The sequence below is a fragment of the Rhinopithecus bieti genome, unplaced genomic scaffold (assembly GCF_001698545.2).
Source record: "Rhinopithecus bieti isolate Rb0 unplaced genomic scaffold, ASM169854v2 scaffold_42745, whole genome shotgun sequence".
Lineage (NCBI taxonomy): Eukaryota > Metazoa > Chordata > Mammalia > Primates > Cercopithecidae > Rhinopithecus > Rhinopithecus bieti.
The window spans coordinates 6,037,479-6,055,710 of record NW_016819184.1 but is presented as its reverse complement, the minus strand read 5'-3'; the positions used below and the strand labels follow the sequence as shown (position 1 = coordinate 6,055,710).

Below are 18,232 nucleotides of genomic sequence, written 5' to 3'. Positions count from 1 at the left end.
ATGCCATGATTAAGTGCTTAGCCAACATAAAGTGGTACTACTGGATTCTATTATTGTTATGTATATAGCAATACTGCTGTTCATCTTCACTTCCTCCAGTATGTCGGCACGTCCACCTCTCAAGGCCACCATCATTTTCAGTGCCTGCTTTGCACCTTTCATAAACCTTGTGGGCTTCCCTGCCTCAGCAGAGACACTCAAAAATAAAACTTGTGTGACCAGGCACGGTGGCTTGCACCTGTAATCCCAGCACTTTGGGAGGTCAAGGCTGGCTGATTAACTGAGGTCATGAGTTTGAGACCAGCCTGGCCAACCTCCTCTCTACTCAAAATACAAAAATTAGCTGGGTGTGGTGGCAGGCGCCTGTAATCCCAGCTACTTAGGAGGCTGAGGCAGGAGAATCGCTTGAACCCAGGAGGCAGAGGTTGCAGTGAGTGGAGATTGTGACACTGTACTCCAGCCTGGGCGACATAGGGAGACTCTGACTCAAAAAATAAATAAATAAAGCTCATAAGGTGGAATTTTGCATAACCCTGGAGCTGGGGCCTCGCTGCCCACATCCTATTGGGTGAGATGGGCCAGGGCCATTACCCCTTCGTAGGCCTTCTCGTAGCCATCGGGGTTGAGGGAGGGGAGGATGTGAATCCGCGTCTCCTCCACCAGGTGGACGATGCGCGCATTCCGGGCCAAGTACTCCTGGCACAGGAACTGCACCAGCAGCAGCAGCAGCTCCCGGCCTAGCACCTCATTGCCGTGGGCCCCCGCGATGTAGTGGAACTCGGGCTCACCTTTACTCAAAGACAGAGAGAAGCACAGGTTCATGTTGAAACACTTAGGGCCAAACAGTGCTTGTCACATTGTGTTAGGGGGAAAGTCTTGAATAATATAAGCTTGCCATTTTAGCCCTATTTGTTCTTTCAAACAAACCTCTAAAATGACATCAGGACAACTGTCTTATTCCCAGAGAGTCAGGTGTACAAGAAAATGTGTAGAAAAATCTGACATGACACCTCTCACAGGGTAATAATGTCCATTCTTACTTACCAAGAACAGATCAAATAGCATAGTGCTTAGGGCTTAACATTTACAAGTTGAGCACAAGCCATAGCAATCAGTGCCTCTCTTTTGGGAGGCAATTATTTTTCTTAAAATAACTTCCTATTAAGTTTAACAAAGACAAATGAATATAAGCAGAAAATAGTCCATCAGGGCAAATCAGCAGTGATGCAGTGTAAAGTGGGCTTTCTTTAGGGATTTTTTCTTTCAAAGCTCAGCTTTTAAATCTTAGGGTGCTATGGTTTAATGTATGTGTCCCCCTAAAATTCATATGCTGGAACTTAAGATCAAACGTGAGTATTAAGAGGAGGGGCCGGCCGGCTGCAGCGGCTCACACCTATAATTCCAGCACTTTGGGAGAGGGCTCCAGTGCAGGAGTTCAAGATCAGTCTGGGCAACATGGCAAAACCCTAACTCTACAAAAAACAAACAAAAAAAATTAGCTGGGCATAGTGATGCACACCTGTAGTCCCAGCTTCTCAGGAGGCTGAGGTGGGAAGATTGCTTGAGCCCAAAAGGCGGAGGTTGTAATGAGCCAAGATTGTGCCACTGTACTCCAGCCTGGGAGATGGAATGAGACCGTCTCAAAAAAAGGAAAAATAAGTAAAAGAGGTGGTGCCTCCAGGAAGTGATGAAAAGATTACTCCTCTTATAAAAGGGTTCCAGAGAACTAGCCAGGCACTTTTGACCTTCTGCTCCTGCCATGTAAGACAAGAAGGGGTCTTAAGAGGAACAGCTCTCACCAGGCACTGAATCTGCCCACGCTTTGACCTTGCACTTCCCAGCCTCCAGAACTGTGAGCAATAAAGTTCTGTTGTTTATAAATTTCCCAACCTCTGATATTTTGTTACAGCAGCCAGAAAGGACTAGGGCCTGGCATTTATCAGTGCTGGGCTCAAGCTGACAACACATTTCCTTCCCTCATTGGCAAAGCTGCTGCTTTTGAGGAAATGTGATTTTACCAGAAGATAAAGTTTTATCATTTAAAATAAACTCCTGCCGGGTGCGGTGGCTCACTCCTGTAATCCCAGCACTTTGGGAGGCCAAGGCAGGCGGATCACCTGAGGTCGGGAGTTCAAGACCAGCCTGACCAACATGGAAAAACCCCGTCTCTGCTAAAATACAAAAATTAGCCAGGCGTGGTGGCGCATGCCTATAATCCCAGCTACTCAGGAGGCTGAGGCAGGAGAATTGCTTGAACCCAGGAGGCGGAGGGCTCCAGGAGCCGAGATTATGCCATTGCACTCCAGGCTAAGCAACAAGAGCAAAACTCCATCTAAAACAAAACAAAACAAAACAAAAAACCTCCTGAGAGGAACTCCTGAGACTTTGATGAATGTTCAAGTAAATCGGACAAATCTTTGTACCTAAATATCAGCAGATTTCTAAAGAGCTCCCAGATTTACCAAAAAGAAAAACAGAGAAGCCCATCTCACCTATAGAGGTGCAGGCTGGGGAGTGATTGAATGGGAAATGGCTGAAAACAGGAAATATCTAAAAATAGAATTGAATTTTTTTAAGAAGTGGGAGAAGCTCCTCTAGTATGAGCCATTAACGATCAGGGAATCCTGAAGGAGGAAGAAGTTCTGTCCTGCCCACCTCAGCCACTTTCTTCTTTGGCTGTTGTGGTTGGTCTCAGAGGTGGACGACAGAGAATGAAATATGCTCCCTTTGGAGAGAAGATGGGTATTTCCAGTGTAAATAATTCTATAGTCCATATCATAAGATGAGTGGTTCACAGAGCCAACATGTGCAGAATCTGTCTATGTGAGACAGCAGTGGTGTGGACAGCTGATGCCCTGTGGCATGAATCTTCTCATAGGGTGAACAATCTCCTAACTGTTTACATGGGTACCAAAGATGAAGGGGCCAAGCATCCCAGAGGGGCCCTTCTCACCGACTTCATGCTCCCCAGGGTGATCGGAGATCTCCACAGCATACAGCTTCAGGCCCTGGTGGCTTTTTCCAATGTTGTAAATTCTGGTGATATTGGGACACATTTCATTCACAACTTTCATCAACTGAAAAACAAAGTGAATCCAAAACTCTAAGCATTGATGACTATGCACTAAAAGGACAGAGCTCCCAAGAAGACGGAAACCTCTTGCTTTCCTCCACAGCCTCCCAAGTGCATCCACATTCTGCACACTCCTGCTGCTATCACCTCTACCCAGAACACTCTCCTTATATCCCTCTGCCCTAGATAATGCCTGCTTTCCTTCCAGCACCTGCTGTACCATCACCCCCCTAGGAAGAAACTCCTGGCCATTGCCCCCACCCCGTCCCATACTTTCCACACCCCTTGGTTATGGCTATCACTTCCTGTTATCCTCCAAATGTTTATGTCCCCCAAAATCCATAGGCTGAAACCTAATCCCCAATGCATGAAGAGCTGGGCCCTCTCAGAGGTGATTAGTGTCCTTATGAAAGAGGCCCAAAGGAGCTTCTTTGTTCATCTGCCAAGTGAGAATGCAGCACAACGATGGCCCTGTGAACCAGAAAGTGAGCCCTCACCAGACCCTAGATCTGCCAGTACCTTGATCTTGGACATTCCTGCCTCTAGAGCTCTGAATAGATTTATGTTATTTATAAGCTACTCAGGTTACAGTATTTTAGCATGAATGGACTGAGATACTTGCTGATAGGGTTTGGCTGTGTTCCCACCCAAAACTCATCTTGAATTGTAGTTCCCATAATCCCCACATGTCATGAAAGGGACCAGGTGGGAGGTAATTGAATCATGGGGGTGGTTTCCCTCATGCTGTTCTTCTGATTGTGAGTTCTCACAACATCTGATGGTTTCACAAGGGGCTTCCCCCTTCACTCGGCATTCATTCTCTCTCCTGCTGCCCTGTGAAGAGGTGCCTTCAGCCATTATTGTAAGTTTCCTGAGACCTTCCCAGTCATGCAGAACTCTGAGTCAATTAAAATTGTTTTCTTTATAAATTACCCAGTCTCAGGTATTTCTCCATAGCAGCATGAGAATGAAGTAATACACCTTCCTTAGTTGTGACTATCACCTCCCTGGTTGTGGCTATCACATACTTGGTTGTGATTATCACCTCTCTGGTTATGGTGACATCTTCCCTGATTATAGCTATCACCTCCCTGGTTGTGGTTATCACCTCTCTGCTTGTGATCATCACCTTCTTCGTTGTGGTTATCACTTCCCTGGTTGTGGTTATCACCTCCATTGCCTATAGCTTATCACCACCCTGTTGTGGTTCTCACTTCCACTGTTGTGGTTCTCACCCTCCCTGGTTGTAGGTCATCACTTCCCTGGTTTGGTTATCACCTCCATTTGCTATAGCTATCACCACCCTGTTGTGTGGTTCATCACCTTCACTGTTGTGGTTTCTCACCTCCCTGGTTGTGGGTTCCATCACCCTCCCTGGTTGCAGTTATCCCTCATGGAATGTGGTTATCACCTCTTCTGGTTGTGAAATCAGCCACCTGCCTTGTTCTGGTTATCACTCCCCTGGGTGTAGTTATCACCTCTCTGGGTGTGGTTGTTACCTTCCTGGTCATGTCTATCACTCCCCTGGGTGAGGTTATCACCTCCTGGGTTGTGGTCATCACCTCCCTCGGGTCGTGGGTTAGTCAATTCCCTATTGTGACGCATCACCTCTTTTTTGTAGTCATCACTCCCTCTGGTCATGGTATTCATACCCTTGATTGTGGTTATCACCGTCTCTGGTTATGGTTCTTATGACTCTTATTGTGGTCCACACTTCCCTCATTTTGTGGTTATCCAGGCTCCCTGGTCATGGTTATCAGCTCCCTGGTCGTGGTTATCACCTCCCTGGTTGTGGTTATCACCTCTCTGGTGTGGTCATCACCTTTCCTGTTGTGCGTCATCACCTTTCAGGTTGTGGTCATCACCTCCTTCATGTGTTACCACTCTCCTGGTGTGGTAATTACTTCCCCTGGTGTGGTTATCACTCTCTGGCTGTGGTTCTTATTGGCTCTGTTGTGATCATCACCTCCCTCATTGTGGTCCTCATTCTCCTGGTTGTGGTGCTCACCTCCCTGGTTGTGGTTCTTACCTCTCTTGTTTGTGGTCACCACCTCCCTTGTTGTGGTTTCTCACCTCCCTGACTGTGATCATCACCTCCTCGCTGTAGTCATCACTCCCCTGGTTGTGAGTTATCATTCCCTGATTGTGGTCTCCCTCTCTCTGGTTGTGGTTCATATTGCTCTTATTGTGGTCACCACCTCCCTCATTGTGATTATCAGCTCCCTGGTTGTGGTTATCACCTTCCTGGTTGTGGCTATCACTTCCCTGGTTGTGGCTATTGCCTCCCTGGTTGTGGTTTTTATCTCTCTCATTGTGGTCATCAGGTCCCTCATCACGGTTATCACTCCCCTGGTTGTGGTTATCACTTCCTTTGTCGTGGTTCTCACCTCCCTGGTTGCGGTTCTCACCTCCCTCAGCGGTGGTTTTTACTTTTTAACTATGATTTCCTGCTTTCTTATTGCCCACTCACTACACTCCAGATCATTGAGGAGACAGACTCAGCCTTTTATCTTTTATGCCTGACCAAATAAATATATCTTAATATCAACTTTTTCTCATAATTTAATGAGCATCTACATTGTTGGGTTGAGCAAATACACACTGCTCCTTCCCTCCTGGAGCTTGCAGCACACAGCCAATAAGAGGCATGCAATGACCCAGTTCATTGCCACTAAGTAAGGAGAGCACTGGGTCACCATGACAACAGGAATCATGGGGTTAAACGGTAGGAAAAGCAGGCTTCAGCAAGGAAGTGAAATAGACACATGCTGTTTTCTGAATTTTGCCTTTTTAGTCAGCTCGTCACACTGATAGCTGAGGTCTGGGGAAATGAGACCAGGGGCCAAAGGAGGTACCAAGGGCTCTGCAAGTCATAGGAGAAAAGGTTACCCTAAAGGTCAAAGGCCGGAGACACCCTCTGCCTATATGCCTCTGCCTCATGTCACTGAACGAGTACCTGTGAGTTTACTGCAAGTAGCTGTGATTTGCTAAGCTAAATTTGTTTATCAATACCCAAGTGAAAGAAGATCTGATTCAAAGGGCATGTCTTTATTGAGCCAGGCACCAGACCATGCAGTAGGGGCCAGAGGGCTCCAGGGACAATTTCATGACAGTGTGTTAAAAGACCAGGAAGGAAGCCCAGGTGCTGCAGAAACACACAGGAAGGCCATCCTGGCCAGGGTGGCTGGTGGTCAGGTGCCCATTAGGGAGGCCCGTGGCCTTCTGAAAGCTGAGCTGGAACTGAATTGGTGCAGGACAGAGGAAGGGCATAGCCCACAGTGGGGCGGTGTGGACTTGAATGCTTTCTAGCAGGCTGCCAAAAAATCGGATCAACCGAATTATCCATAAAATGTCCTTGTAAAGTGTAGATAAACAAATCTGTTGCAAATTTTATGGTGGGTTGAAATCTATTAGAACTGGAAATTTGGTATTATGTAAAATTTATGATACGTTGGAGTTATATGACTCTGTGCTTCATATGCCTTTCATAACACAACATTCTGTAATGACTGGGAAGAGTGGTTTAATGAGCATCAAGAAGCGTTTCTAAAGGAGTGGGAAGATTTACTGCTGCTGTAGCTTGGCTTTTATGACATGCCTACGAGAGGTGACAGGTGCAGCCTTGACTTGGAATTCAGGGTCTAACCCTCTTACTGCTCCAGGGGTTAAAACAGGCTTCCCTTTATGACAACACACTTTGTGTCACAATATTTAGCTGAGAGAAAGTTGGCTACAAAGGGTCTTATTCCCAAGAATGCTACAACAGAAACCCATCATAAATGGAGAAGCAACATGCAAAGGACATGTAGCTTCTAGAGTCATCGAAGACAGATACTGCAGGGACAGCAAGGGGCCACATATGAATAGCACCATGTTTTAATAAAAGACACAGTAATCACGTCACCAATTATGTTAACAAGAACAGTAAGAATACGCTCCATTTCTCTACTAAGTCTTATCATCATGACTGGGGGGGGTAAAGTAGAGAAGGCAGAGAAGATTTTTCCCATTCTACAGACTTAGAGACTAAGGCCCAGAAAGCCATCGAATAATTTACCCTGGGTCACCCAGCTGGGAGCAGGAGAAGCCAGGACTTTGGCATCTCAGGGCTCTTCCCACACCCCTATCTGTCCATGAGGGTGTAGTAGAGAAATGAGAACCAGTGCATCCCTGCTGCTTGTTTTATTTGCTGCATACTGTGACCATTCTGATGGCCACAGCATACTTGGCATCTCCTTTGAGACTCCATGTACTAGTCCCTGCTGATGCAGTCATTCTCAGCCAACAGCATTGACCTTAGCAAATCCTATCTGGCAGGCAATTCACCGTCTTACATTCAGATCAGTGACTAGCTCTATGGACATAAAGCCAGGTGGCTCATCACGAACTAGGCAATGAATGCAAGCATTCAGCCCAGGCTGGCTTCCTTCACTGTTACCCCACCCCCTTCCAATTAGCTGCAGGAGAAATGTGCTGTCAGTACTAGTGAGCACGACCTTGACACTGGAAGAAGACAAGCATCACCTTCCCCTGAGATGCACATTTAGCTATGGCATGGGAAGATGCTTGGGCCATGAGTCATCAGAATCACCTCCTTATATTCTACCCACTATCACTGTACTTTCATAGCAGCCACACTTTCCCACCGATGGCACAGTATTGGTTAACAAAGTGCATGCCACTGTGCCACGGTATCATAAGCATCTTTCCCACATGAGAACATGGGCCTTTGAAAAATCTTCTTCTCAGTGAAGTTCCTTTACAATTCTCTCTGCACAGTGGCCCTCTGCAATGCCAGGAAGCATCTCTCCAGTGGCTACCAGCACCATCAAAGACCTGGGTGGCAGCCCACTCTGCTCTTCTCAGCAAGGCAACCGTGAACATCCCCAGGAATGGCGTTTCCCGTTTAAACACAATTAATTCTTGTAAGGGAATACAATTATTCTTGAGAGGGGTCAAAGATGGTTTTTTGGAGTCTGGGTCTTTGTGGTAAATGTTTGGGTCTTGATGAATTCAGTCAGAGTAAGGAATAGAATTTTCACCATGACCTTAGAGCATGTATTCTCAAAAGAGATGACATCACCCCAAGGGGCTGAAAATTGTGGCTAAAAAAGCCTTAGGTATTACAATGCTTTGTGTTCCCCCAAAGCTCAACCCTATCTAGCAAAATCCTATTTCTTAATATTTAATATAATGCAGGGAGGATATTAAGAAAAGAAAAGAAGTCTAAAAACTTTCCCTAGGTGGGTAGTAATGAAAAAGAATGTTGAGAAACATCATCTTAGAAAGTACCAGGGTTTGCAAGACTCTTGGTCTCTTCAAGACTCTGTTTTCCCAACTCTGAGATGGAAATAAAATTTGCATCCTGGTGTCTACTGAATCCCAGGCTCTGCTGCTTCACTCTCTACTGAAGGAGATAGAATCAAGAGCCTCAGTTTCTGGCAAAATATCAGAGGGAAATTTTTCATAAAGATGGTAAAATGTTATGCGCACTGACACTTGTGGCATGTTTCATACTTTGTCTGTATTCATGAAAAGTTATGAATTGGGAGATATCCAAACATTCCAGAGCAGGAAAGAAGCTGAGAAAAGTATGATGCATCCACTCACCAGAACATTCTGCAACCTCACAATCACAATTATGAAGACAGCATGGAAAATGGCTAATGATCCAATATTCGCTGAGAAACACAGGGCCAAGATGTAACTATCCTCTCATCAAAACCGTAGGAATTCTGTGAATACAGAAGTTCAAACACCACATGGAAATGGGGAGAAAATGGAAACTGCCTTTTTTTTAGAGTAGTGGGTTCGTGGAGGATTTGTCTTTAGGCTTTTGGTTAGCATTTGATGCTGACACAATGTTGTTTATCCAGTGAATGCAAGTTTTGTTTTGTTCTGTTTGTTTGTTTGGTTTTTAAAGAGGAGAGTAGGGAAGAGGAAAGTTCTCTTCTGCCATCTTTCCTCATTTGCCTGAGAAACAGGCACCGCACCTTGCCCAATGGAAAATAAATTCCAGAAGAAGGGAAGAGGGAAGGAATGGAGTTGGGTGTATCTGGATGTGCAGGCTTGCTGCTCCGCCCTGGCTTCCTGTCCCCACAGGGTCAGGCTAAGCATGGTACAAGTGGGTGGGTCAGTCATGGTCCCCACAGCCTGATGTCCCCGGCCATCCTTAGGTGCCCTGGAAATCAATGTCATTAGATGGCTGCCTTCCAGCCCATGTCTGCCTATGTTACTTTTTTCTATCCACATCACATTGTCTACATATGGGCCATCAGCCAGTACTTGCTGGGTGTTTGGGACCTGACAACACTGTGACCAATCCAAAGAAGGTCATTAACCTTGTCCTCAAAATCACTTCTTCCTCTTCTCCACAGAAGCACACCAGGCCCCTCTCTCTCCCCAACTCACTCTAATAGGTGACCTCCACTGGGCAGCCTGCCTGAGAAATGCCTCTCTTCTCATCCTTCTTCAGGCCCAGGGGCCAGCCCTCCATACAACTTCCAGAAAGACAGCTCTGTGCACCTAAAGAAACTCCACAGACCCCCGCGTCAGGATAAAAGCCTCTCCTGGCACTCAGGACCAGCCTCCTCCCAGCTACCTGCAAATTGTCACAGAACACACCTGTCGGCTCCGACTTCGTGCCTTCACTCTTGCTGTCCTCTCTACTCAGGCCACCATCCCTCCACCCCTGCCTGCCAGTGCCAGCCACACACGTTGGATGACAGCTGACCCCCTCTGCAACCAAAGCCTCCCAAACCAAGGCCAAGCAGATGGCTCCCTTCTCTCTCCCATCCCCCATGACTGTAAGGACCTCAAATACACACATTGATCAAGTGCACACTATGGATGATAAAATGACAGGGTCTCTTCCCTCATTGCCCCAAGTGAGGGAGACAGGCAATGCACACGTAAACCAGCAACTAAGCAAGAATAAATTGCAACATACGCTATGAAGGTCCTCCGTATTTTCTTGGAACAATTCCCTTTCTCCGCCTTATAGTGGCAATGTCAGGACTTTCTCCTTCCTCTCCTCCTCCCTTCTCCACCCAACCACCTGCAGCTCCCCTCTGCCTGGAACTGTGCCTTGCAAGTCAGTGCTGTCTGCACAAAAGAGTCACATGTCCCCTCATTATCTTCCTCATACAATGCAATAAGGTTTTCTATTTTCACTTCTTGCTTCCTGCTTCTGTTTCTCATTTTTTTGGTTTGTTGTAAATGTCTCTTTCAATAGTAGGAAAAATGAACACGTTTTTCCTGAGGGAGAAAGATTTCTACAGTAACCCAGCAGACTCCATATGGGGAAACTGCTCAAAATGTTGACTTCTTTCCCATCCCCAGGAGCCAGGAATCCAAATGGCAAATCATTTCTGGCTTGAAGACTCTTCAGGATTGATGGGCGATCTCCCAGACAGTCTCTAGTTGATAACTGCTGAGCTGTGGGATCTCACATGGGTCTTCCAGTGTCACCTGAGGGGGCTGCACTGATTATCCAAAGGTATCTCTTGGCTCCAGTAGTGGTCAGAGTTGCCTGGGGTAATGAAGCATACTCCGCTTGCTCTCCTTGTGAGAAAAGAGCCCCAAGTCTCCACGCAAGACAACTATTTACAGATAACAGCTACCTAAAGTCTCTGTGCAATTCACTCATTTTAAAGGCATTTAGATTTATTGTTTTTGACATTAATTGCACTGAGTTGATATCTGTCTCATTTCTGAGCTCAAGAAGCTGTGCTGAGACGTCCAGTGAGCAAAGCGGAGTTAACACATCAGTGCTCCATAAAATGGAATGGCGAGCAGAGCCATATAAATACCCCAAAAATGTAGAGCAGCAGGGATGATTCACAGCCCTCAAGTCCAAACACATTATCTTGATTTCTGAAGAGCAAGACAGCAAGAAGATTTCTTAGCACATCCCACCTCTAAGTCTGTGCTGACAGGTGTCTGGAAGCTGTGTGAGTATCTCAAGTTAGATCACATCAAGACAAACCAAGCTTGTTCATTCCATGGGATTGGAGCTCCGCTTAATTACTCTGACCTCAGAAACATCTTCCACATTTGTACTGGAGGGCTGCTCCCCTCCCTTAGCACCTACAAGCCCTCCCTTTGAGCCATGTTAATTTGCCCTTGGTGGATCCTTGTTCTGTAAATGTATTCAGAAGGACATTTCTGCATGTTCTGTCTCTTCAGATTCTTAACTCTCTAAGGATTTCTCATTTGCCAGCTCCTCCCCATGCTTTCTAGCACCTGCTGGGGGTGGGCGCAGAACAAGATTTCATAGGCACCGCACTTAGCGTAGGTACTGCCTTTTTAGCTTGTCCTAATAAACACACTGTCCCTTCCCCCTTGTGCACTCAGTATGCAAATGCTGTCAAACCTCAGAACTATTGGGTTTCTATAATTAAATCTGGGGAAAAAATCTCATCTGGGATTGTCTTTTCTTTCTAACAATACTAAGAGCTATGAAGCTATCAACCAGTAGTTCTGAAACCTGGCTGGACAGCAGAATCACAAAAGAGGATTCAAAATCTGGATCCCCAGGCTCCTGTCTCCTAAGGATTCTACTTTAATTGGCCTGAGATGCGGCTCGATTATCACTAGCTTTACAAATTTCCCCAGGTGATTCCAATATGCAATCAAGATTGAAACTCTGAGAATCTGAATAATAAGGGGTAGTGCTATAGTCTCTCCGTGCTGTTTTCCCATCTGCAAATAACAATAACAACAGTCCCTACCCTTCTAGAGTTATTAGGACTGACACGGTCATGTACATAAGTTGGTCCTATGTGAATATTTTCCGCTATTATTATCATGTTATCCTAGATCTTTTTTCTTCTTCAACTCTGCATCTGACCAACATCCTTAAATAGCACTCAAAACCACAATAATTCTTAAGATCTACAGTATTAACTGAGAAGAACCTGGATTCAAATTGTGTTTCAATAATCTGCCAGCCAGGAAGCCTTCCTCTGGTCACCTGAACCCCGAATCTTGAAATGACAAGCATTTAATGTGTCTTCAGCACATCAAATGATCATTCAGATCCCTAATCATCAACTTCTGGAAAAAAAAATTTAAGCGCTTATGGACACATAATATGTTGCTTTTTTTGACAAATTCCTGGCATGAGGCTTTGTGATCTGGGTCTTACCTGGCGCATTTCCTTATAGTTGTGGTGTTTAAAATCCAGGTCATCAGTGGTGGTCATCTCATTCCGGCGGTGATAATAGTTATTAGGATCTAGGGACAGAAACATGATTTTGAATTCACTCCCATCCTTCTATCTCCCATGACATCTCTGTTAGAGACACATGGGGACTGCAGGGACAGTGCAGTCCAATCTCTAGCTTCTAAGGTTGGTTCAGAGATGAGAAAACCAAACTGCAGGAAGCAACTTAGGTGTCCGAATTACCCAGTGGTTAAGAGTGTGGAGCCAGAATACCTGGGTTCAAATCGCTGCTCTTCTACTTACATGCCGGATGAGTATGTAAGTGGGCAAGTTACCTGCACAGTGTTTGACTTGGTTTTTTACCCATAAACAAGAAAAAGAATGGTACCTCTCTCAATGGTTTATTGTTAGCATAGATGGGACAAATCTATGCACCCAGCAAGCTGTCAGCACTACATAAATAAATGAATGGGTATCAAGACTCCACACATATGCACGGAGACTTCTGGAAGGATGTGGACCCTATAAGTCTCTTACCCAGCATTCATTCCCCTTCCTTCCTTCCTAAAAAAGCCCTATGTTTGGGAATCCCCTTTTCCCACTTCTAGGAAGATCTCAAGTCCCTAGCTCCAGGGCTCCAACATGACTGGCCAATCAGAACACAGCATCTACTGGCCACTGTCATTGATCCAGATTGAAGGGAAGGACTTGATTGACACAGAGGAGGATTGAGTAACAATCTCTCCCCAGCAGTAAGAATGCAGAAGCACATTGCCCACTCACTACTACGGCCATCTGACCTCAAGAAGAGCTAGCCTCAGGATGACTTCCGTGGTGTAGATGGCCCACAGTAGAAGTCAGAGAACTCCAGTAACACTAAGAGCAACTGAATCAACCAACCCAGAGCCCAACCTTGGACAAGATAAAGACCAACCTTTGCAGCTAAGCCAGTGGGAACTGGGGTTTCTGCTGTGGGAGCTGAAGCACCCTAGCGGATATAATCAGAATGTGTTAACAGAGCTGACCTTTGGGGACTGGGATTCGGGGGTCAGGGAGGCAATGTCTGCTCTTCACTTGATTCCCTTCCATATAAATTGACTCCCTCTCTGCATTCCTGTAAGTGTGTATGGTTTATATAATTACAAAAACCAAGAACACAGAGAAGAGAGGATAGGACACGGAGGAGCAAGAGCAAGAAGGAGGGCAGCCTTGAATGGACCACTCCATCTGCCTTGAGGTCCCCCAGTCAGCCTGGTGACATCTCCGTCAAGAAGATGACACTGGAAATGTGGTGCATTTCCTGCTCTGTTCAACGCTCCCTCCAATGCAGAAAACCCGCTTCCCTAGAAACCGTGTGAGCAATGTGGGAACCATGCAGTGTCTGTTTAACCCAGTGGCTCTCAGGGCCACTCTAGAGGCAGTAAGGGCAGTAGGGGGATGAGCACTCTGTAGTATGTGGAGCAGCGAGGCCAGATCTGTGCCACCAACTGTGGTCCACAGACCAGTAGCATTGGCTGTTCGCTAGATCCAGCCCTGATCTACTGAATTAGAAACCACACTGCAACAGGATCCCAGCTGGCTCTGTAGACATTCACAGTTTGAGAATACTCAGCACGTGTTACATACATCTGCCATCAACTGAGCCAGCCCTGTGCCTGCATCCCCACAGCCACAGGTCACAAGCGCCATATTCAAAAAGATCAAGGTTCACTTAAAGACTGGCTTCACCCTTGAGAACAGAGGCCACTTGCAACAAGTTAAAAATCACATATAGACTCAAGCACTGAAAATACAGCTTTAATATTCACAAACAGTTTTCCAGTCATGCAATTACAAACAAATAACTGTTATGGGAAGGGAAATAACGTGGGAGTACAACTGGCATTTTGTCCAGACAAGAAAGCAAAGCCATTTAGGCTTAGCCAGATGCCTCAGTGATTTATTTCTCAAGCCCTTTCCTTTTGGGAGTAGAGGCTGACCACGCCTCGGGCAAGCTGCCTTCCCCTTGATTTCCAAACCTGCCAGTTTCAAAGCAAAGGTAAAACATGTATTTCGCATTCATTTACACCTAACTTACTCGCAGGCTGTTATCTAAGAGCTATTCAACATGCCCTAAACCTCGGGGGGCGTCTTTTCAAAGGACTTTAAAGCCCCTTTTGTTTTGGAACACAAATTATGCCTTCAAGGTTCTCAAAAAGGATTGAAGAAAAACTGAGAGCCCTAAATACAAAAGAGCACTGTGTTTGGCAACAGGCAACATTCTTCCTTCCTCAAGGTTAATCGGGCTTCTGAAAGGTATGGGTACCTTTTCCAGAACTGTCTCAGAACTTCACAACTTCCAGTCACCCACATTTTGAACAAATACTCCCTTACCTGTCCATTTATTCTGATTGGGCAAAGTTTTATTGAGACCCTCCCTATTAGGAGCCCAGCACAATGAGTGAGGACTGAGCCCAGAGTCGATAGACAGAGCCAGTTAGTCATCTAAGCCAGCTATTCCCGGCTTCCTTCTGTAGACAAGAGAAGCCCTTCCTCCTGTCAGAGTTGTTTGAACCAGAGCGACTCCATCTTGAATAGGAGCTGCGGAAAATGAGGCTGAGACCTGCTGGGCTGCATTCCCAGTAAGTCAGGCATTCTAAGTCACAGGATGAGATAGGAGGCTGGCACAAGGAACAGGTCATAAAGACCCCACTTATATAAAACCGGTTGCAGTAAAGAAGTCGGGAAAACCCATCAAAACCAAGATGGCAACAAGAGTGACCTCTGGTGGTCTTCAGTGCTCATTATACACTAATTATAATGCATTAGCATGCTAAAGGCACTCCCACCAGCTCCATGACAGTTTACAGATGCTATGGTAAGATCAGGAAGTTACCCTATATGGTCTAAAAATGGATGGACCCTCAGTTCCAGGAATTGCTCCCTCTTTCCCAGAAAACTCATTAATACCCCACCCCTTGTTTAGCGTGTAATCAAGAAGTAACAATAAATAGAAGCAGCTGAGTGGCCCAGGCCGCTGTTCTGCCTATGAAGTAGCCATTTTTTCTTTCTTTACTTTCTTAATAAACTTGCTTTCACTTTACTCTATGGATTCATCTCGAATTCTTTCTTGCGTGAGGCCCAGGAACCCTCTCTTGGGGTCTGGATTGGGACCCCTTTCCGGTAACACTCATGTGGGGAATCTATTCCAGGTGCTTCAGATATGCAAGTGTGGTCCTGTGACTCAGGAACACACTTCCTTCCTTCAGCTGGGCACTGGCTCAGAGATGATCCCAGGATCCAAGCCAGACCAATCAGATGACTTTTCTCACAGAGCTTGCAGGAGCACAGACTCTTCTGCTGGAGCCCTCGGAGGGTAGGATGTGAGTGGGAAGTGTTTGTGGCCAACCTGCCAGTCTGCAAGTTAGTGACAGGGGGAGCCCTGACCTCCACACAAAGGCCCTGAAATGTTAGCTCTTTTCTTGCCTGAAGCCAAAGTCAGACCTGCACCTGGAATTTTCACTTATGTGAGCCCGAATTTCTTTACATTTTTCTTAACCTAATTTGAGTAGGACTTCTGACCTCTGAAACAGAAATTCAGGCTGATCCAGTCTATGGGGGCTTTATCCTCACAGAGGGAGCTTTGATCCCTTCCTGTGGTTACTTCTATACCTCCTGTGTATGGAAAACCAGCTGATTCGTCTGCAACACCTTAGTTACGGGGATCAACAGACTCCAGGAGTGGAGCCTGAAACGCTCTTTCCAACCTTACTTCCCTTATTAAACTACTCAAGCATTCTGCTCTGTCCAAATTGGTCTACTAATCCTGCCCTATTATGGGCTGAATTGTGCTCCCCCACCAAAGAAAAGCTATGTTGGAGTCCTCACCCCCAGTGCTTGAGAGTGTGACCTTGCTTGGAGATGGGGTTTTTACTAAGCCTTTTGAGTTCAAGTGAAGTCATTAGGTGACGCCTCATCTGATAGGGAGATTTGAATACGGACATACACAGGGGGAACGCCAGGTGAGTGAAGGCAGAGGCTGCGGTAATGCACTTAGAAGCCGACGGATGTCAAAGGCTGACATCAAACCACCTGCAGCTCTGAGAGAGGCCTGGAGCAGACTCTCCCTGCAGCTCTGAGAGAGGCCTGGAGTGGACTCTCCCTGCAGCTCTGAGAGAGGCCTGGAGCAGACTCTCCCTGACAGCCCCAGAAGGAACCAGTCCTGTCAACACTTCGCTCTTGGCTTCTGGCCTCCAGAACTGTGGCAGGATAAGCTATTCTAAGCCACCAGTTTGGGGCACCTGGTTATACCAGCCCTAGGAAGCTACTACCTGCCCTAAACATCTCTGCCTCCTCACCCCCGAATCCTCCTGTGGTTTTCTTTTGATTCCTCTGAGACCAGTACAAATGTCCGCTGCCCTGTAGGGCCTTCTGGTCACCCTCATCTCAGTCATTTCTTACTCCTCAGACATGGTCATAAAATAAATCCCTCAATCACCTGGACTACCCTTCACCTCCTTTCAATAATCTATTCTCAGATATCCCTGACATAAATTCATGGGAGGCCTCCGGAGACTAAGAGCTCACACCCTCACGAAGCAGCCTCTCGCACTATTTTCAGCCCTAATTGCTAGGAAGGTCCTCCTTTACCAAGCTGAAGTCTACCTGCTGATCTTAATTCATTCCTCTTCAGCTAGGATGACTAAGCCTTCTCCCTTTCATGTACGATGGAGGCAGGAGAATAGGGCCTGGAAGAAGGAAACATAAGGCCAATTCATGCTGACTTCCTAGAACTAAATCAAATGGAAACACTTCAGCTATGACAGGAAATACCCTTTCCATTTACAGAGGGCATACACCAAGTAAATGACTTTGTAACTTTACTTCATCCTCTTCATTTACATAGGGTATACATGAAGTGACCAGTGGAAACCTCTAGAAAATTCTGTAATGGGGCTCTTGAGCCCCCACGCTCAGGCCCGCCCCCACCCTGTGGTGCGTACTTTCATTTTCATTTTCAATACATCTCTGCTTTTGTTGCTTCATTCTTTCCTTGCTTTGTTTATGCATTTCGTCCAATTCTTTATTCAAGATGCCAAGAACCTGGACACCCTCCATCAGTAACATGACGGTCCTACAGATTTGGAGGAAATGTAGCCTATTTTCCCCTAAGTTGTCTCTGTTCCTGCCTAAACATCCCTATTCCCTGCACAGCCCTCATGATGATTATTTCCAGGGCTCTCACTACCCCGGTTTCCTCCTCTGAACACACTCTATTTTATCTGTCGCTTCCCCAACCTATAGTACGTGGGACTCTAACATGTGGCCTAACAACAAAGCAACCAACTTATCCCGGTTTTTCCCAGGACTGTCCTGGTTTTAAACAGGAAGCATCATGTCATTGGAACCCCTCAGTCCCTGGCAGCCTGGGTTGGTTGGTCACCCTCTCCAACCAGCTCAAGCAACTTTGGCTCGGTATCTCCTTTCCTGTGACAACTTAATTATGTGGCTTAAATCACTTTAGCTTTTTAAGGATCACAGCTCTGACTCGGCAGATGCATGCCTGCAGATGTCTTCTAGTTAAAAATTTAATTATTAATTGATCAGCCTGTTATTTTGCTGTCTTAACGACCACAGTATATGAGAAAGCAATCTCATGATCCCATCTTAGGCTAGATATGACCTACATTTGGCCAATGCCCATTGATTTATGCAGATGTAGCTTTAATCTTGAAGCAAAAAGCTTTTACTGACTTCATCCTATTGTTCACTGAACACTGCTACATGCCCAGCACTGTGTGAGATGCTGGGGAAATAAGCATGAAAGATACAAGGCCCCCAGCCATGAGGGGCTCATTCAAGGCTCATGGAAGGAGTACACGCATCCGCAGACAGAGACAGACGTGTGGCAAAGGCTGCGTTCCTCTTCATCTTCTGTTTCAGGAAGCAAGCACATGTGTGAGAGAGAACAAGAGACAGAGGCCCTGCTTCCGGCTGCCTTCCCTGAAACACGA

At 46.2% G+C, this 18,232-nt stretch overlaps 1 protein-coding gene across 2 annotated transcripts in view; it reads right to left on the bottom strand.

Annotated features, from left to right (window-relative positions):
- CPXM2 (carboxypeptidase X, M14 family member 2) overlaps positions 1 to 18,232 on the bottom strand; it is a 146,482-nt gene that overhangs the window by 22,585 nt on the left and 105,665 nt on the right. For both annotated transcript variants that reach the window (XM_017858729.1, XM_017858730.1), the window contains exons 7-9: positions 12,222 to 12,310; positions 2,954 to 3,077; positions 592 to 788 (exon numbers count right to left, since the gene is read on the bottom strand). In XM_017858729.1, coding sequence (XP_017714218.1) covers positions 592 to 788; positions 2,954 to 3,077; positions 12,222 to 12,310 — 410 coding nt within the window. The remainder of the gene's footprint in view (positions 1 to 591; positions 789 to 2,953; positions 3,078 to 12,221; positions 12,311 to 18,232) is intronic.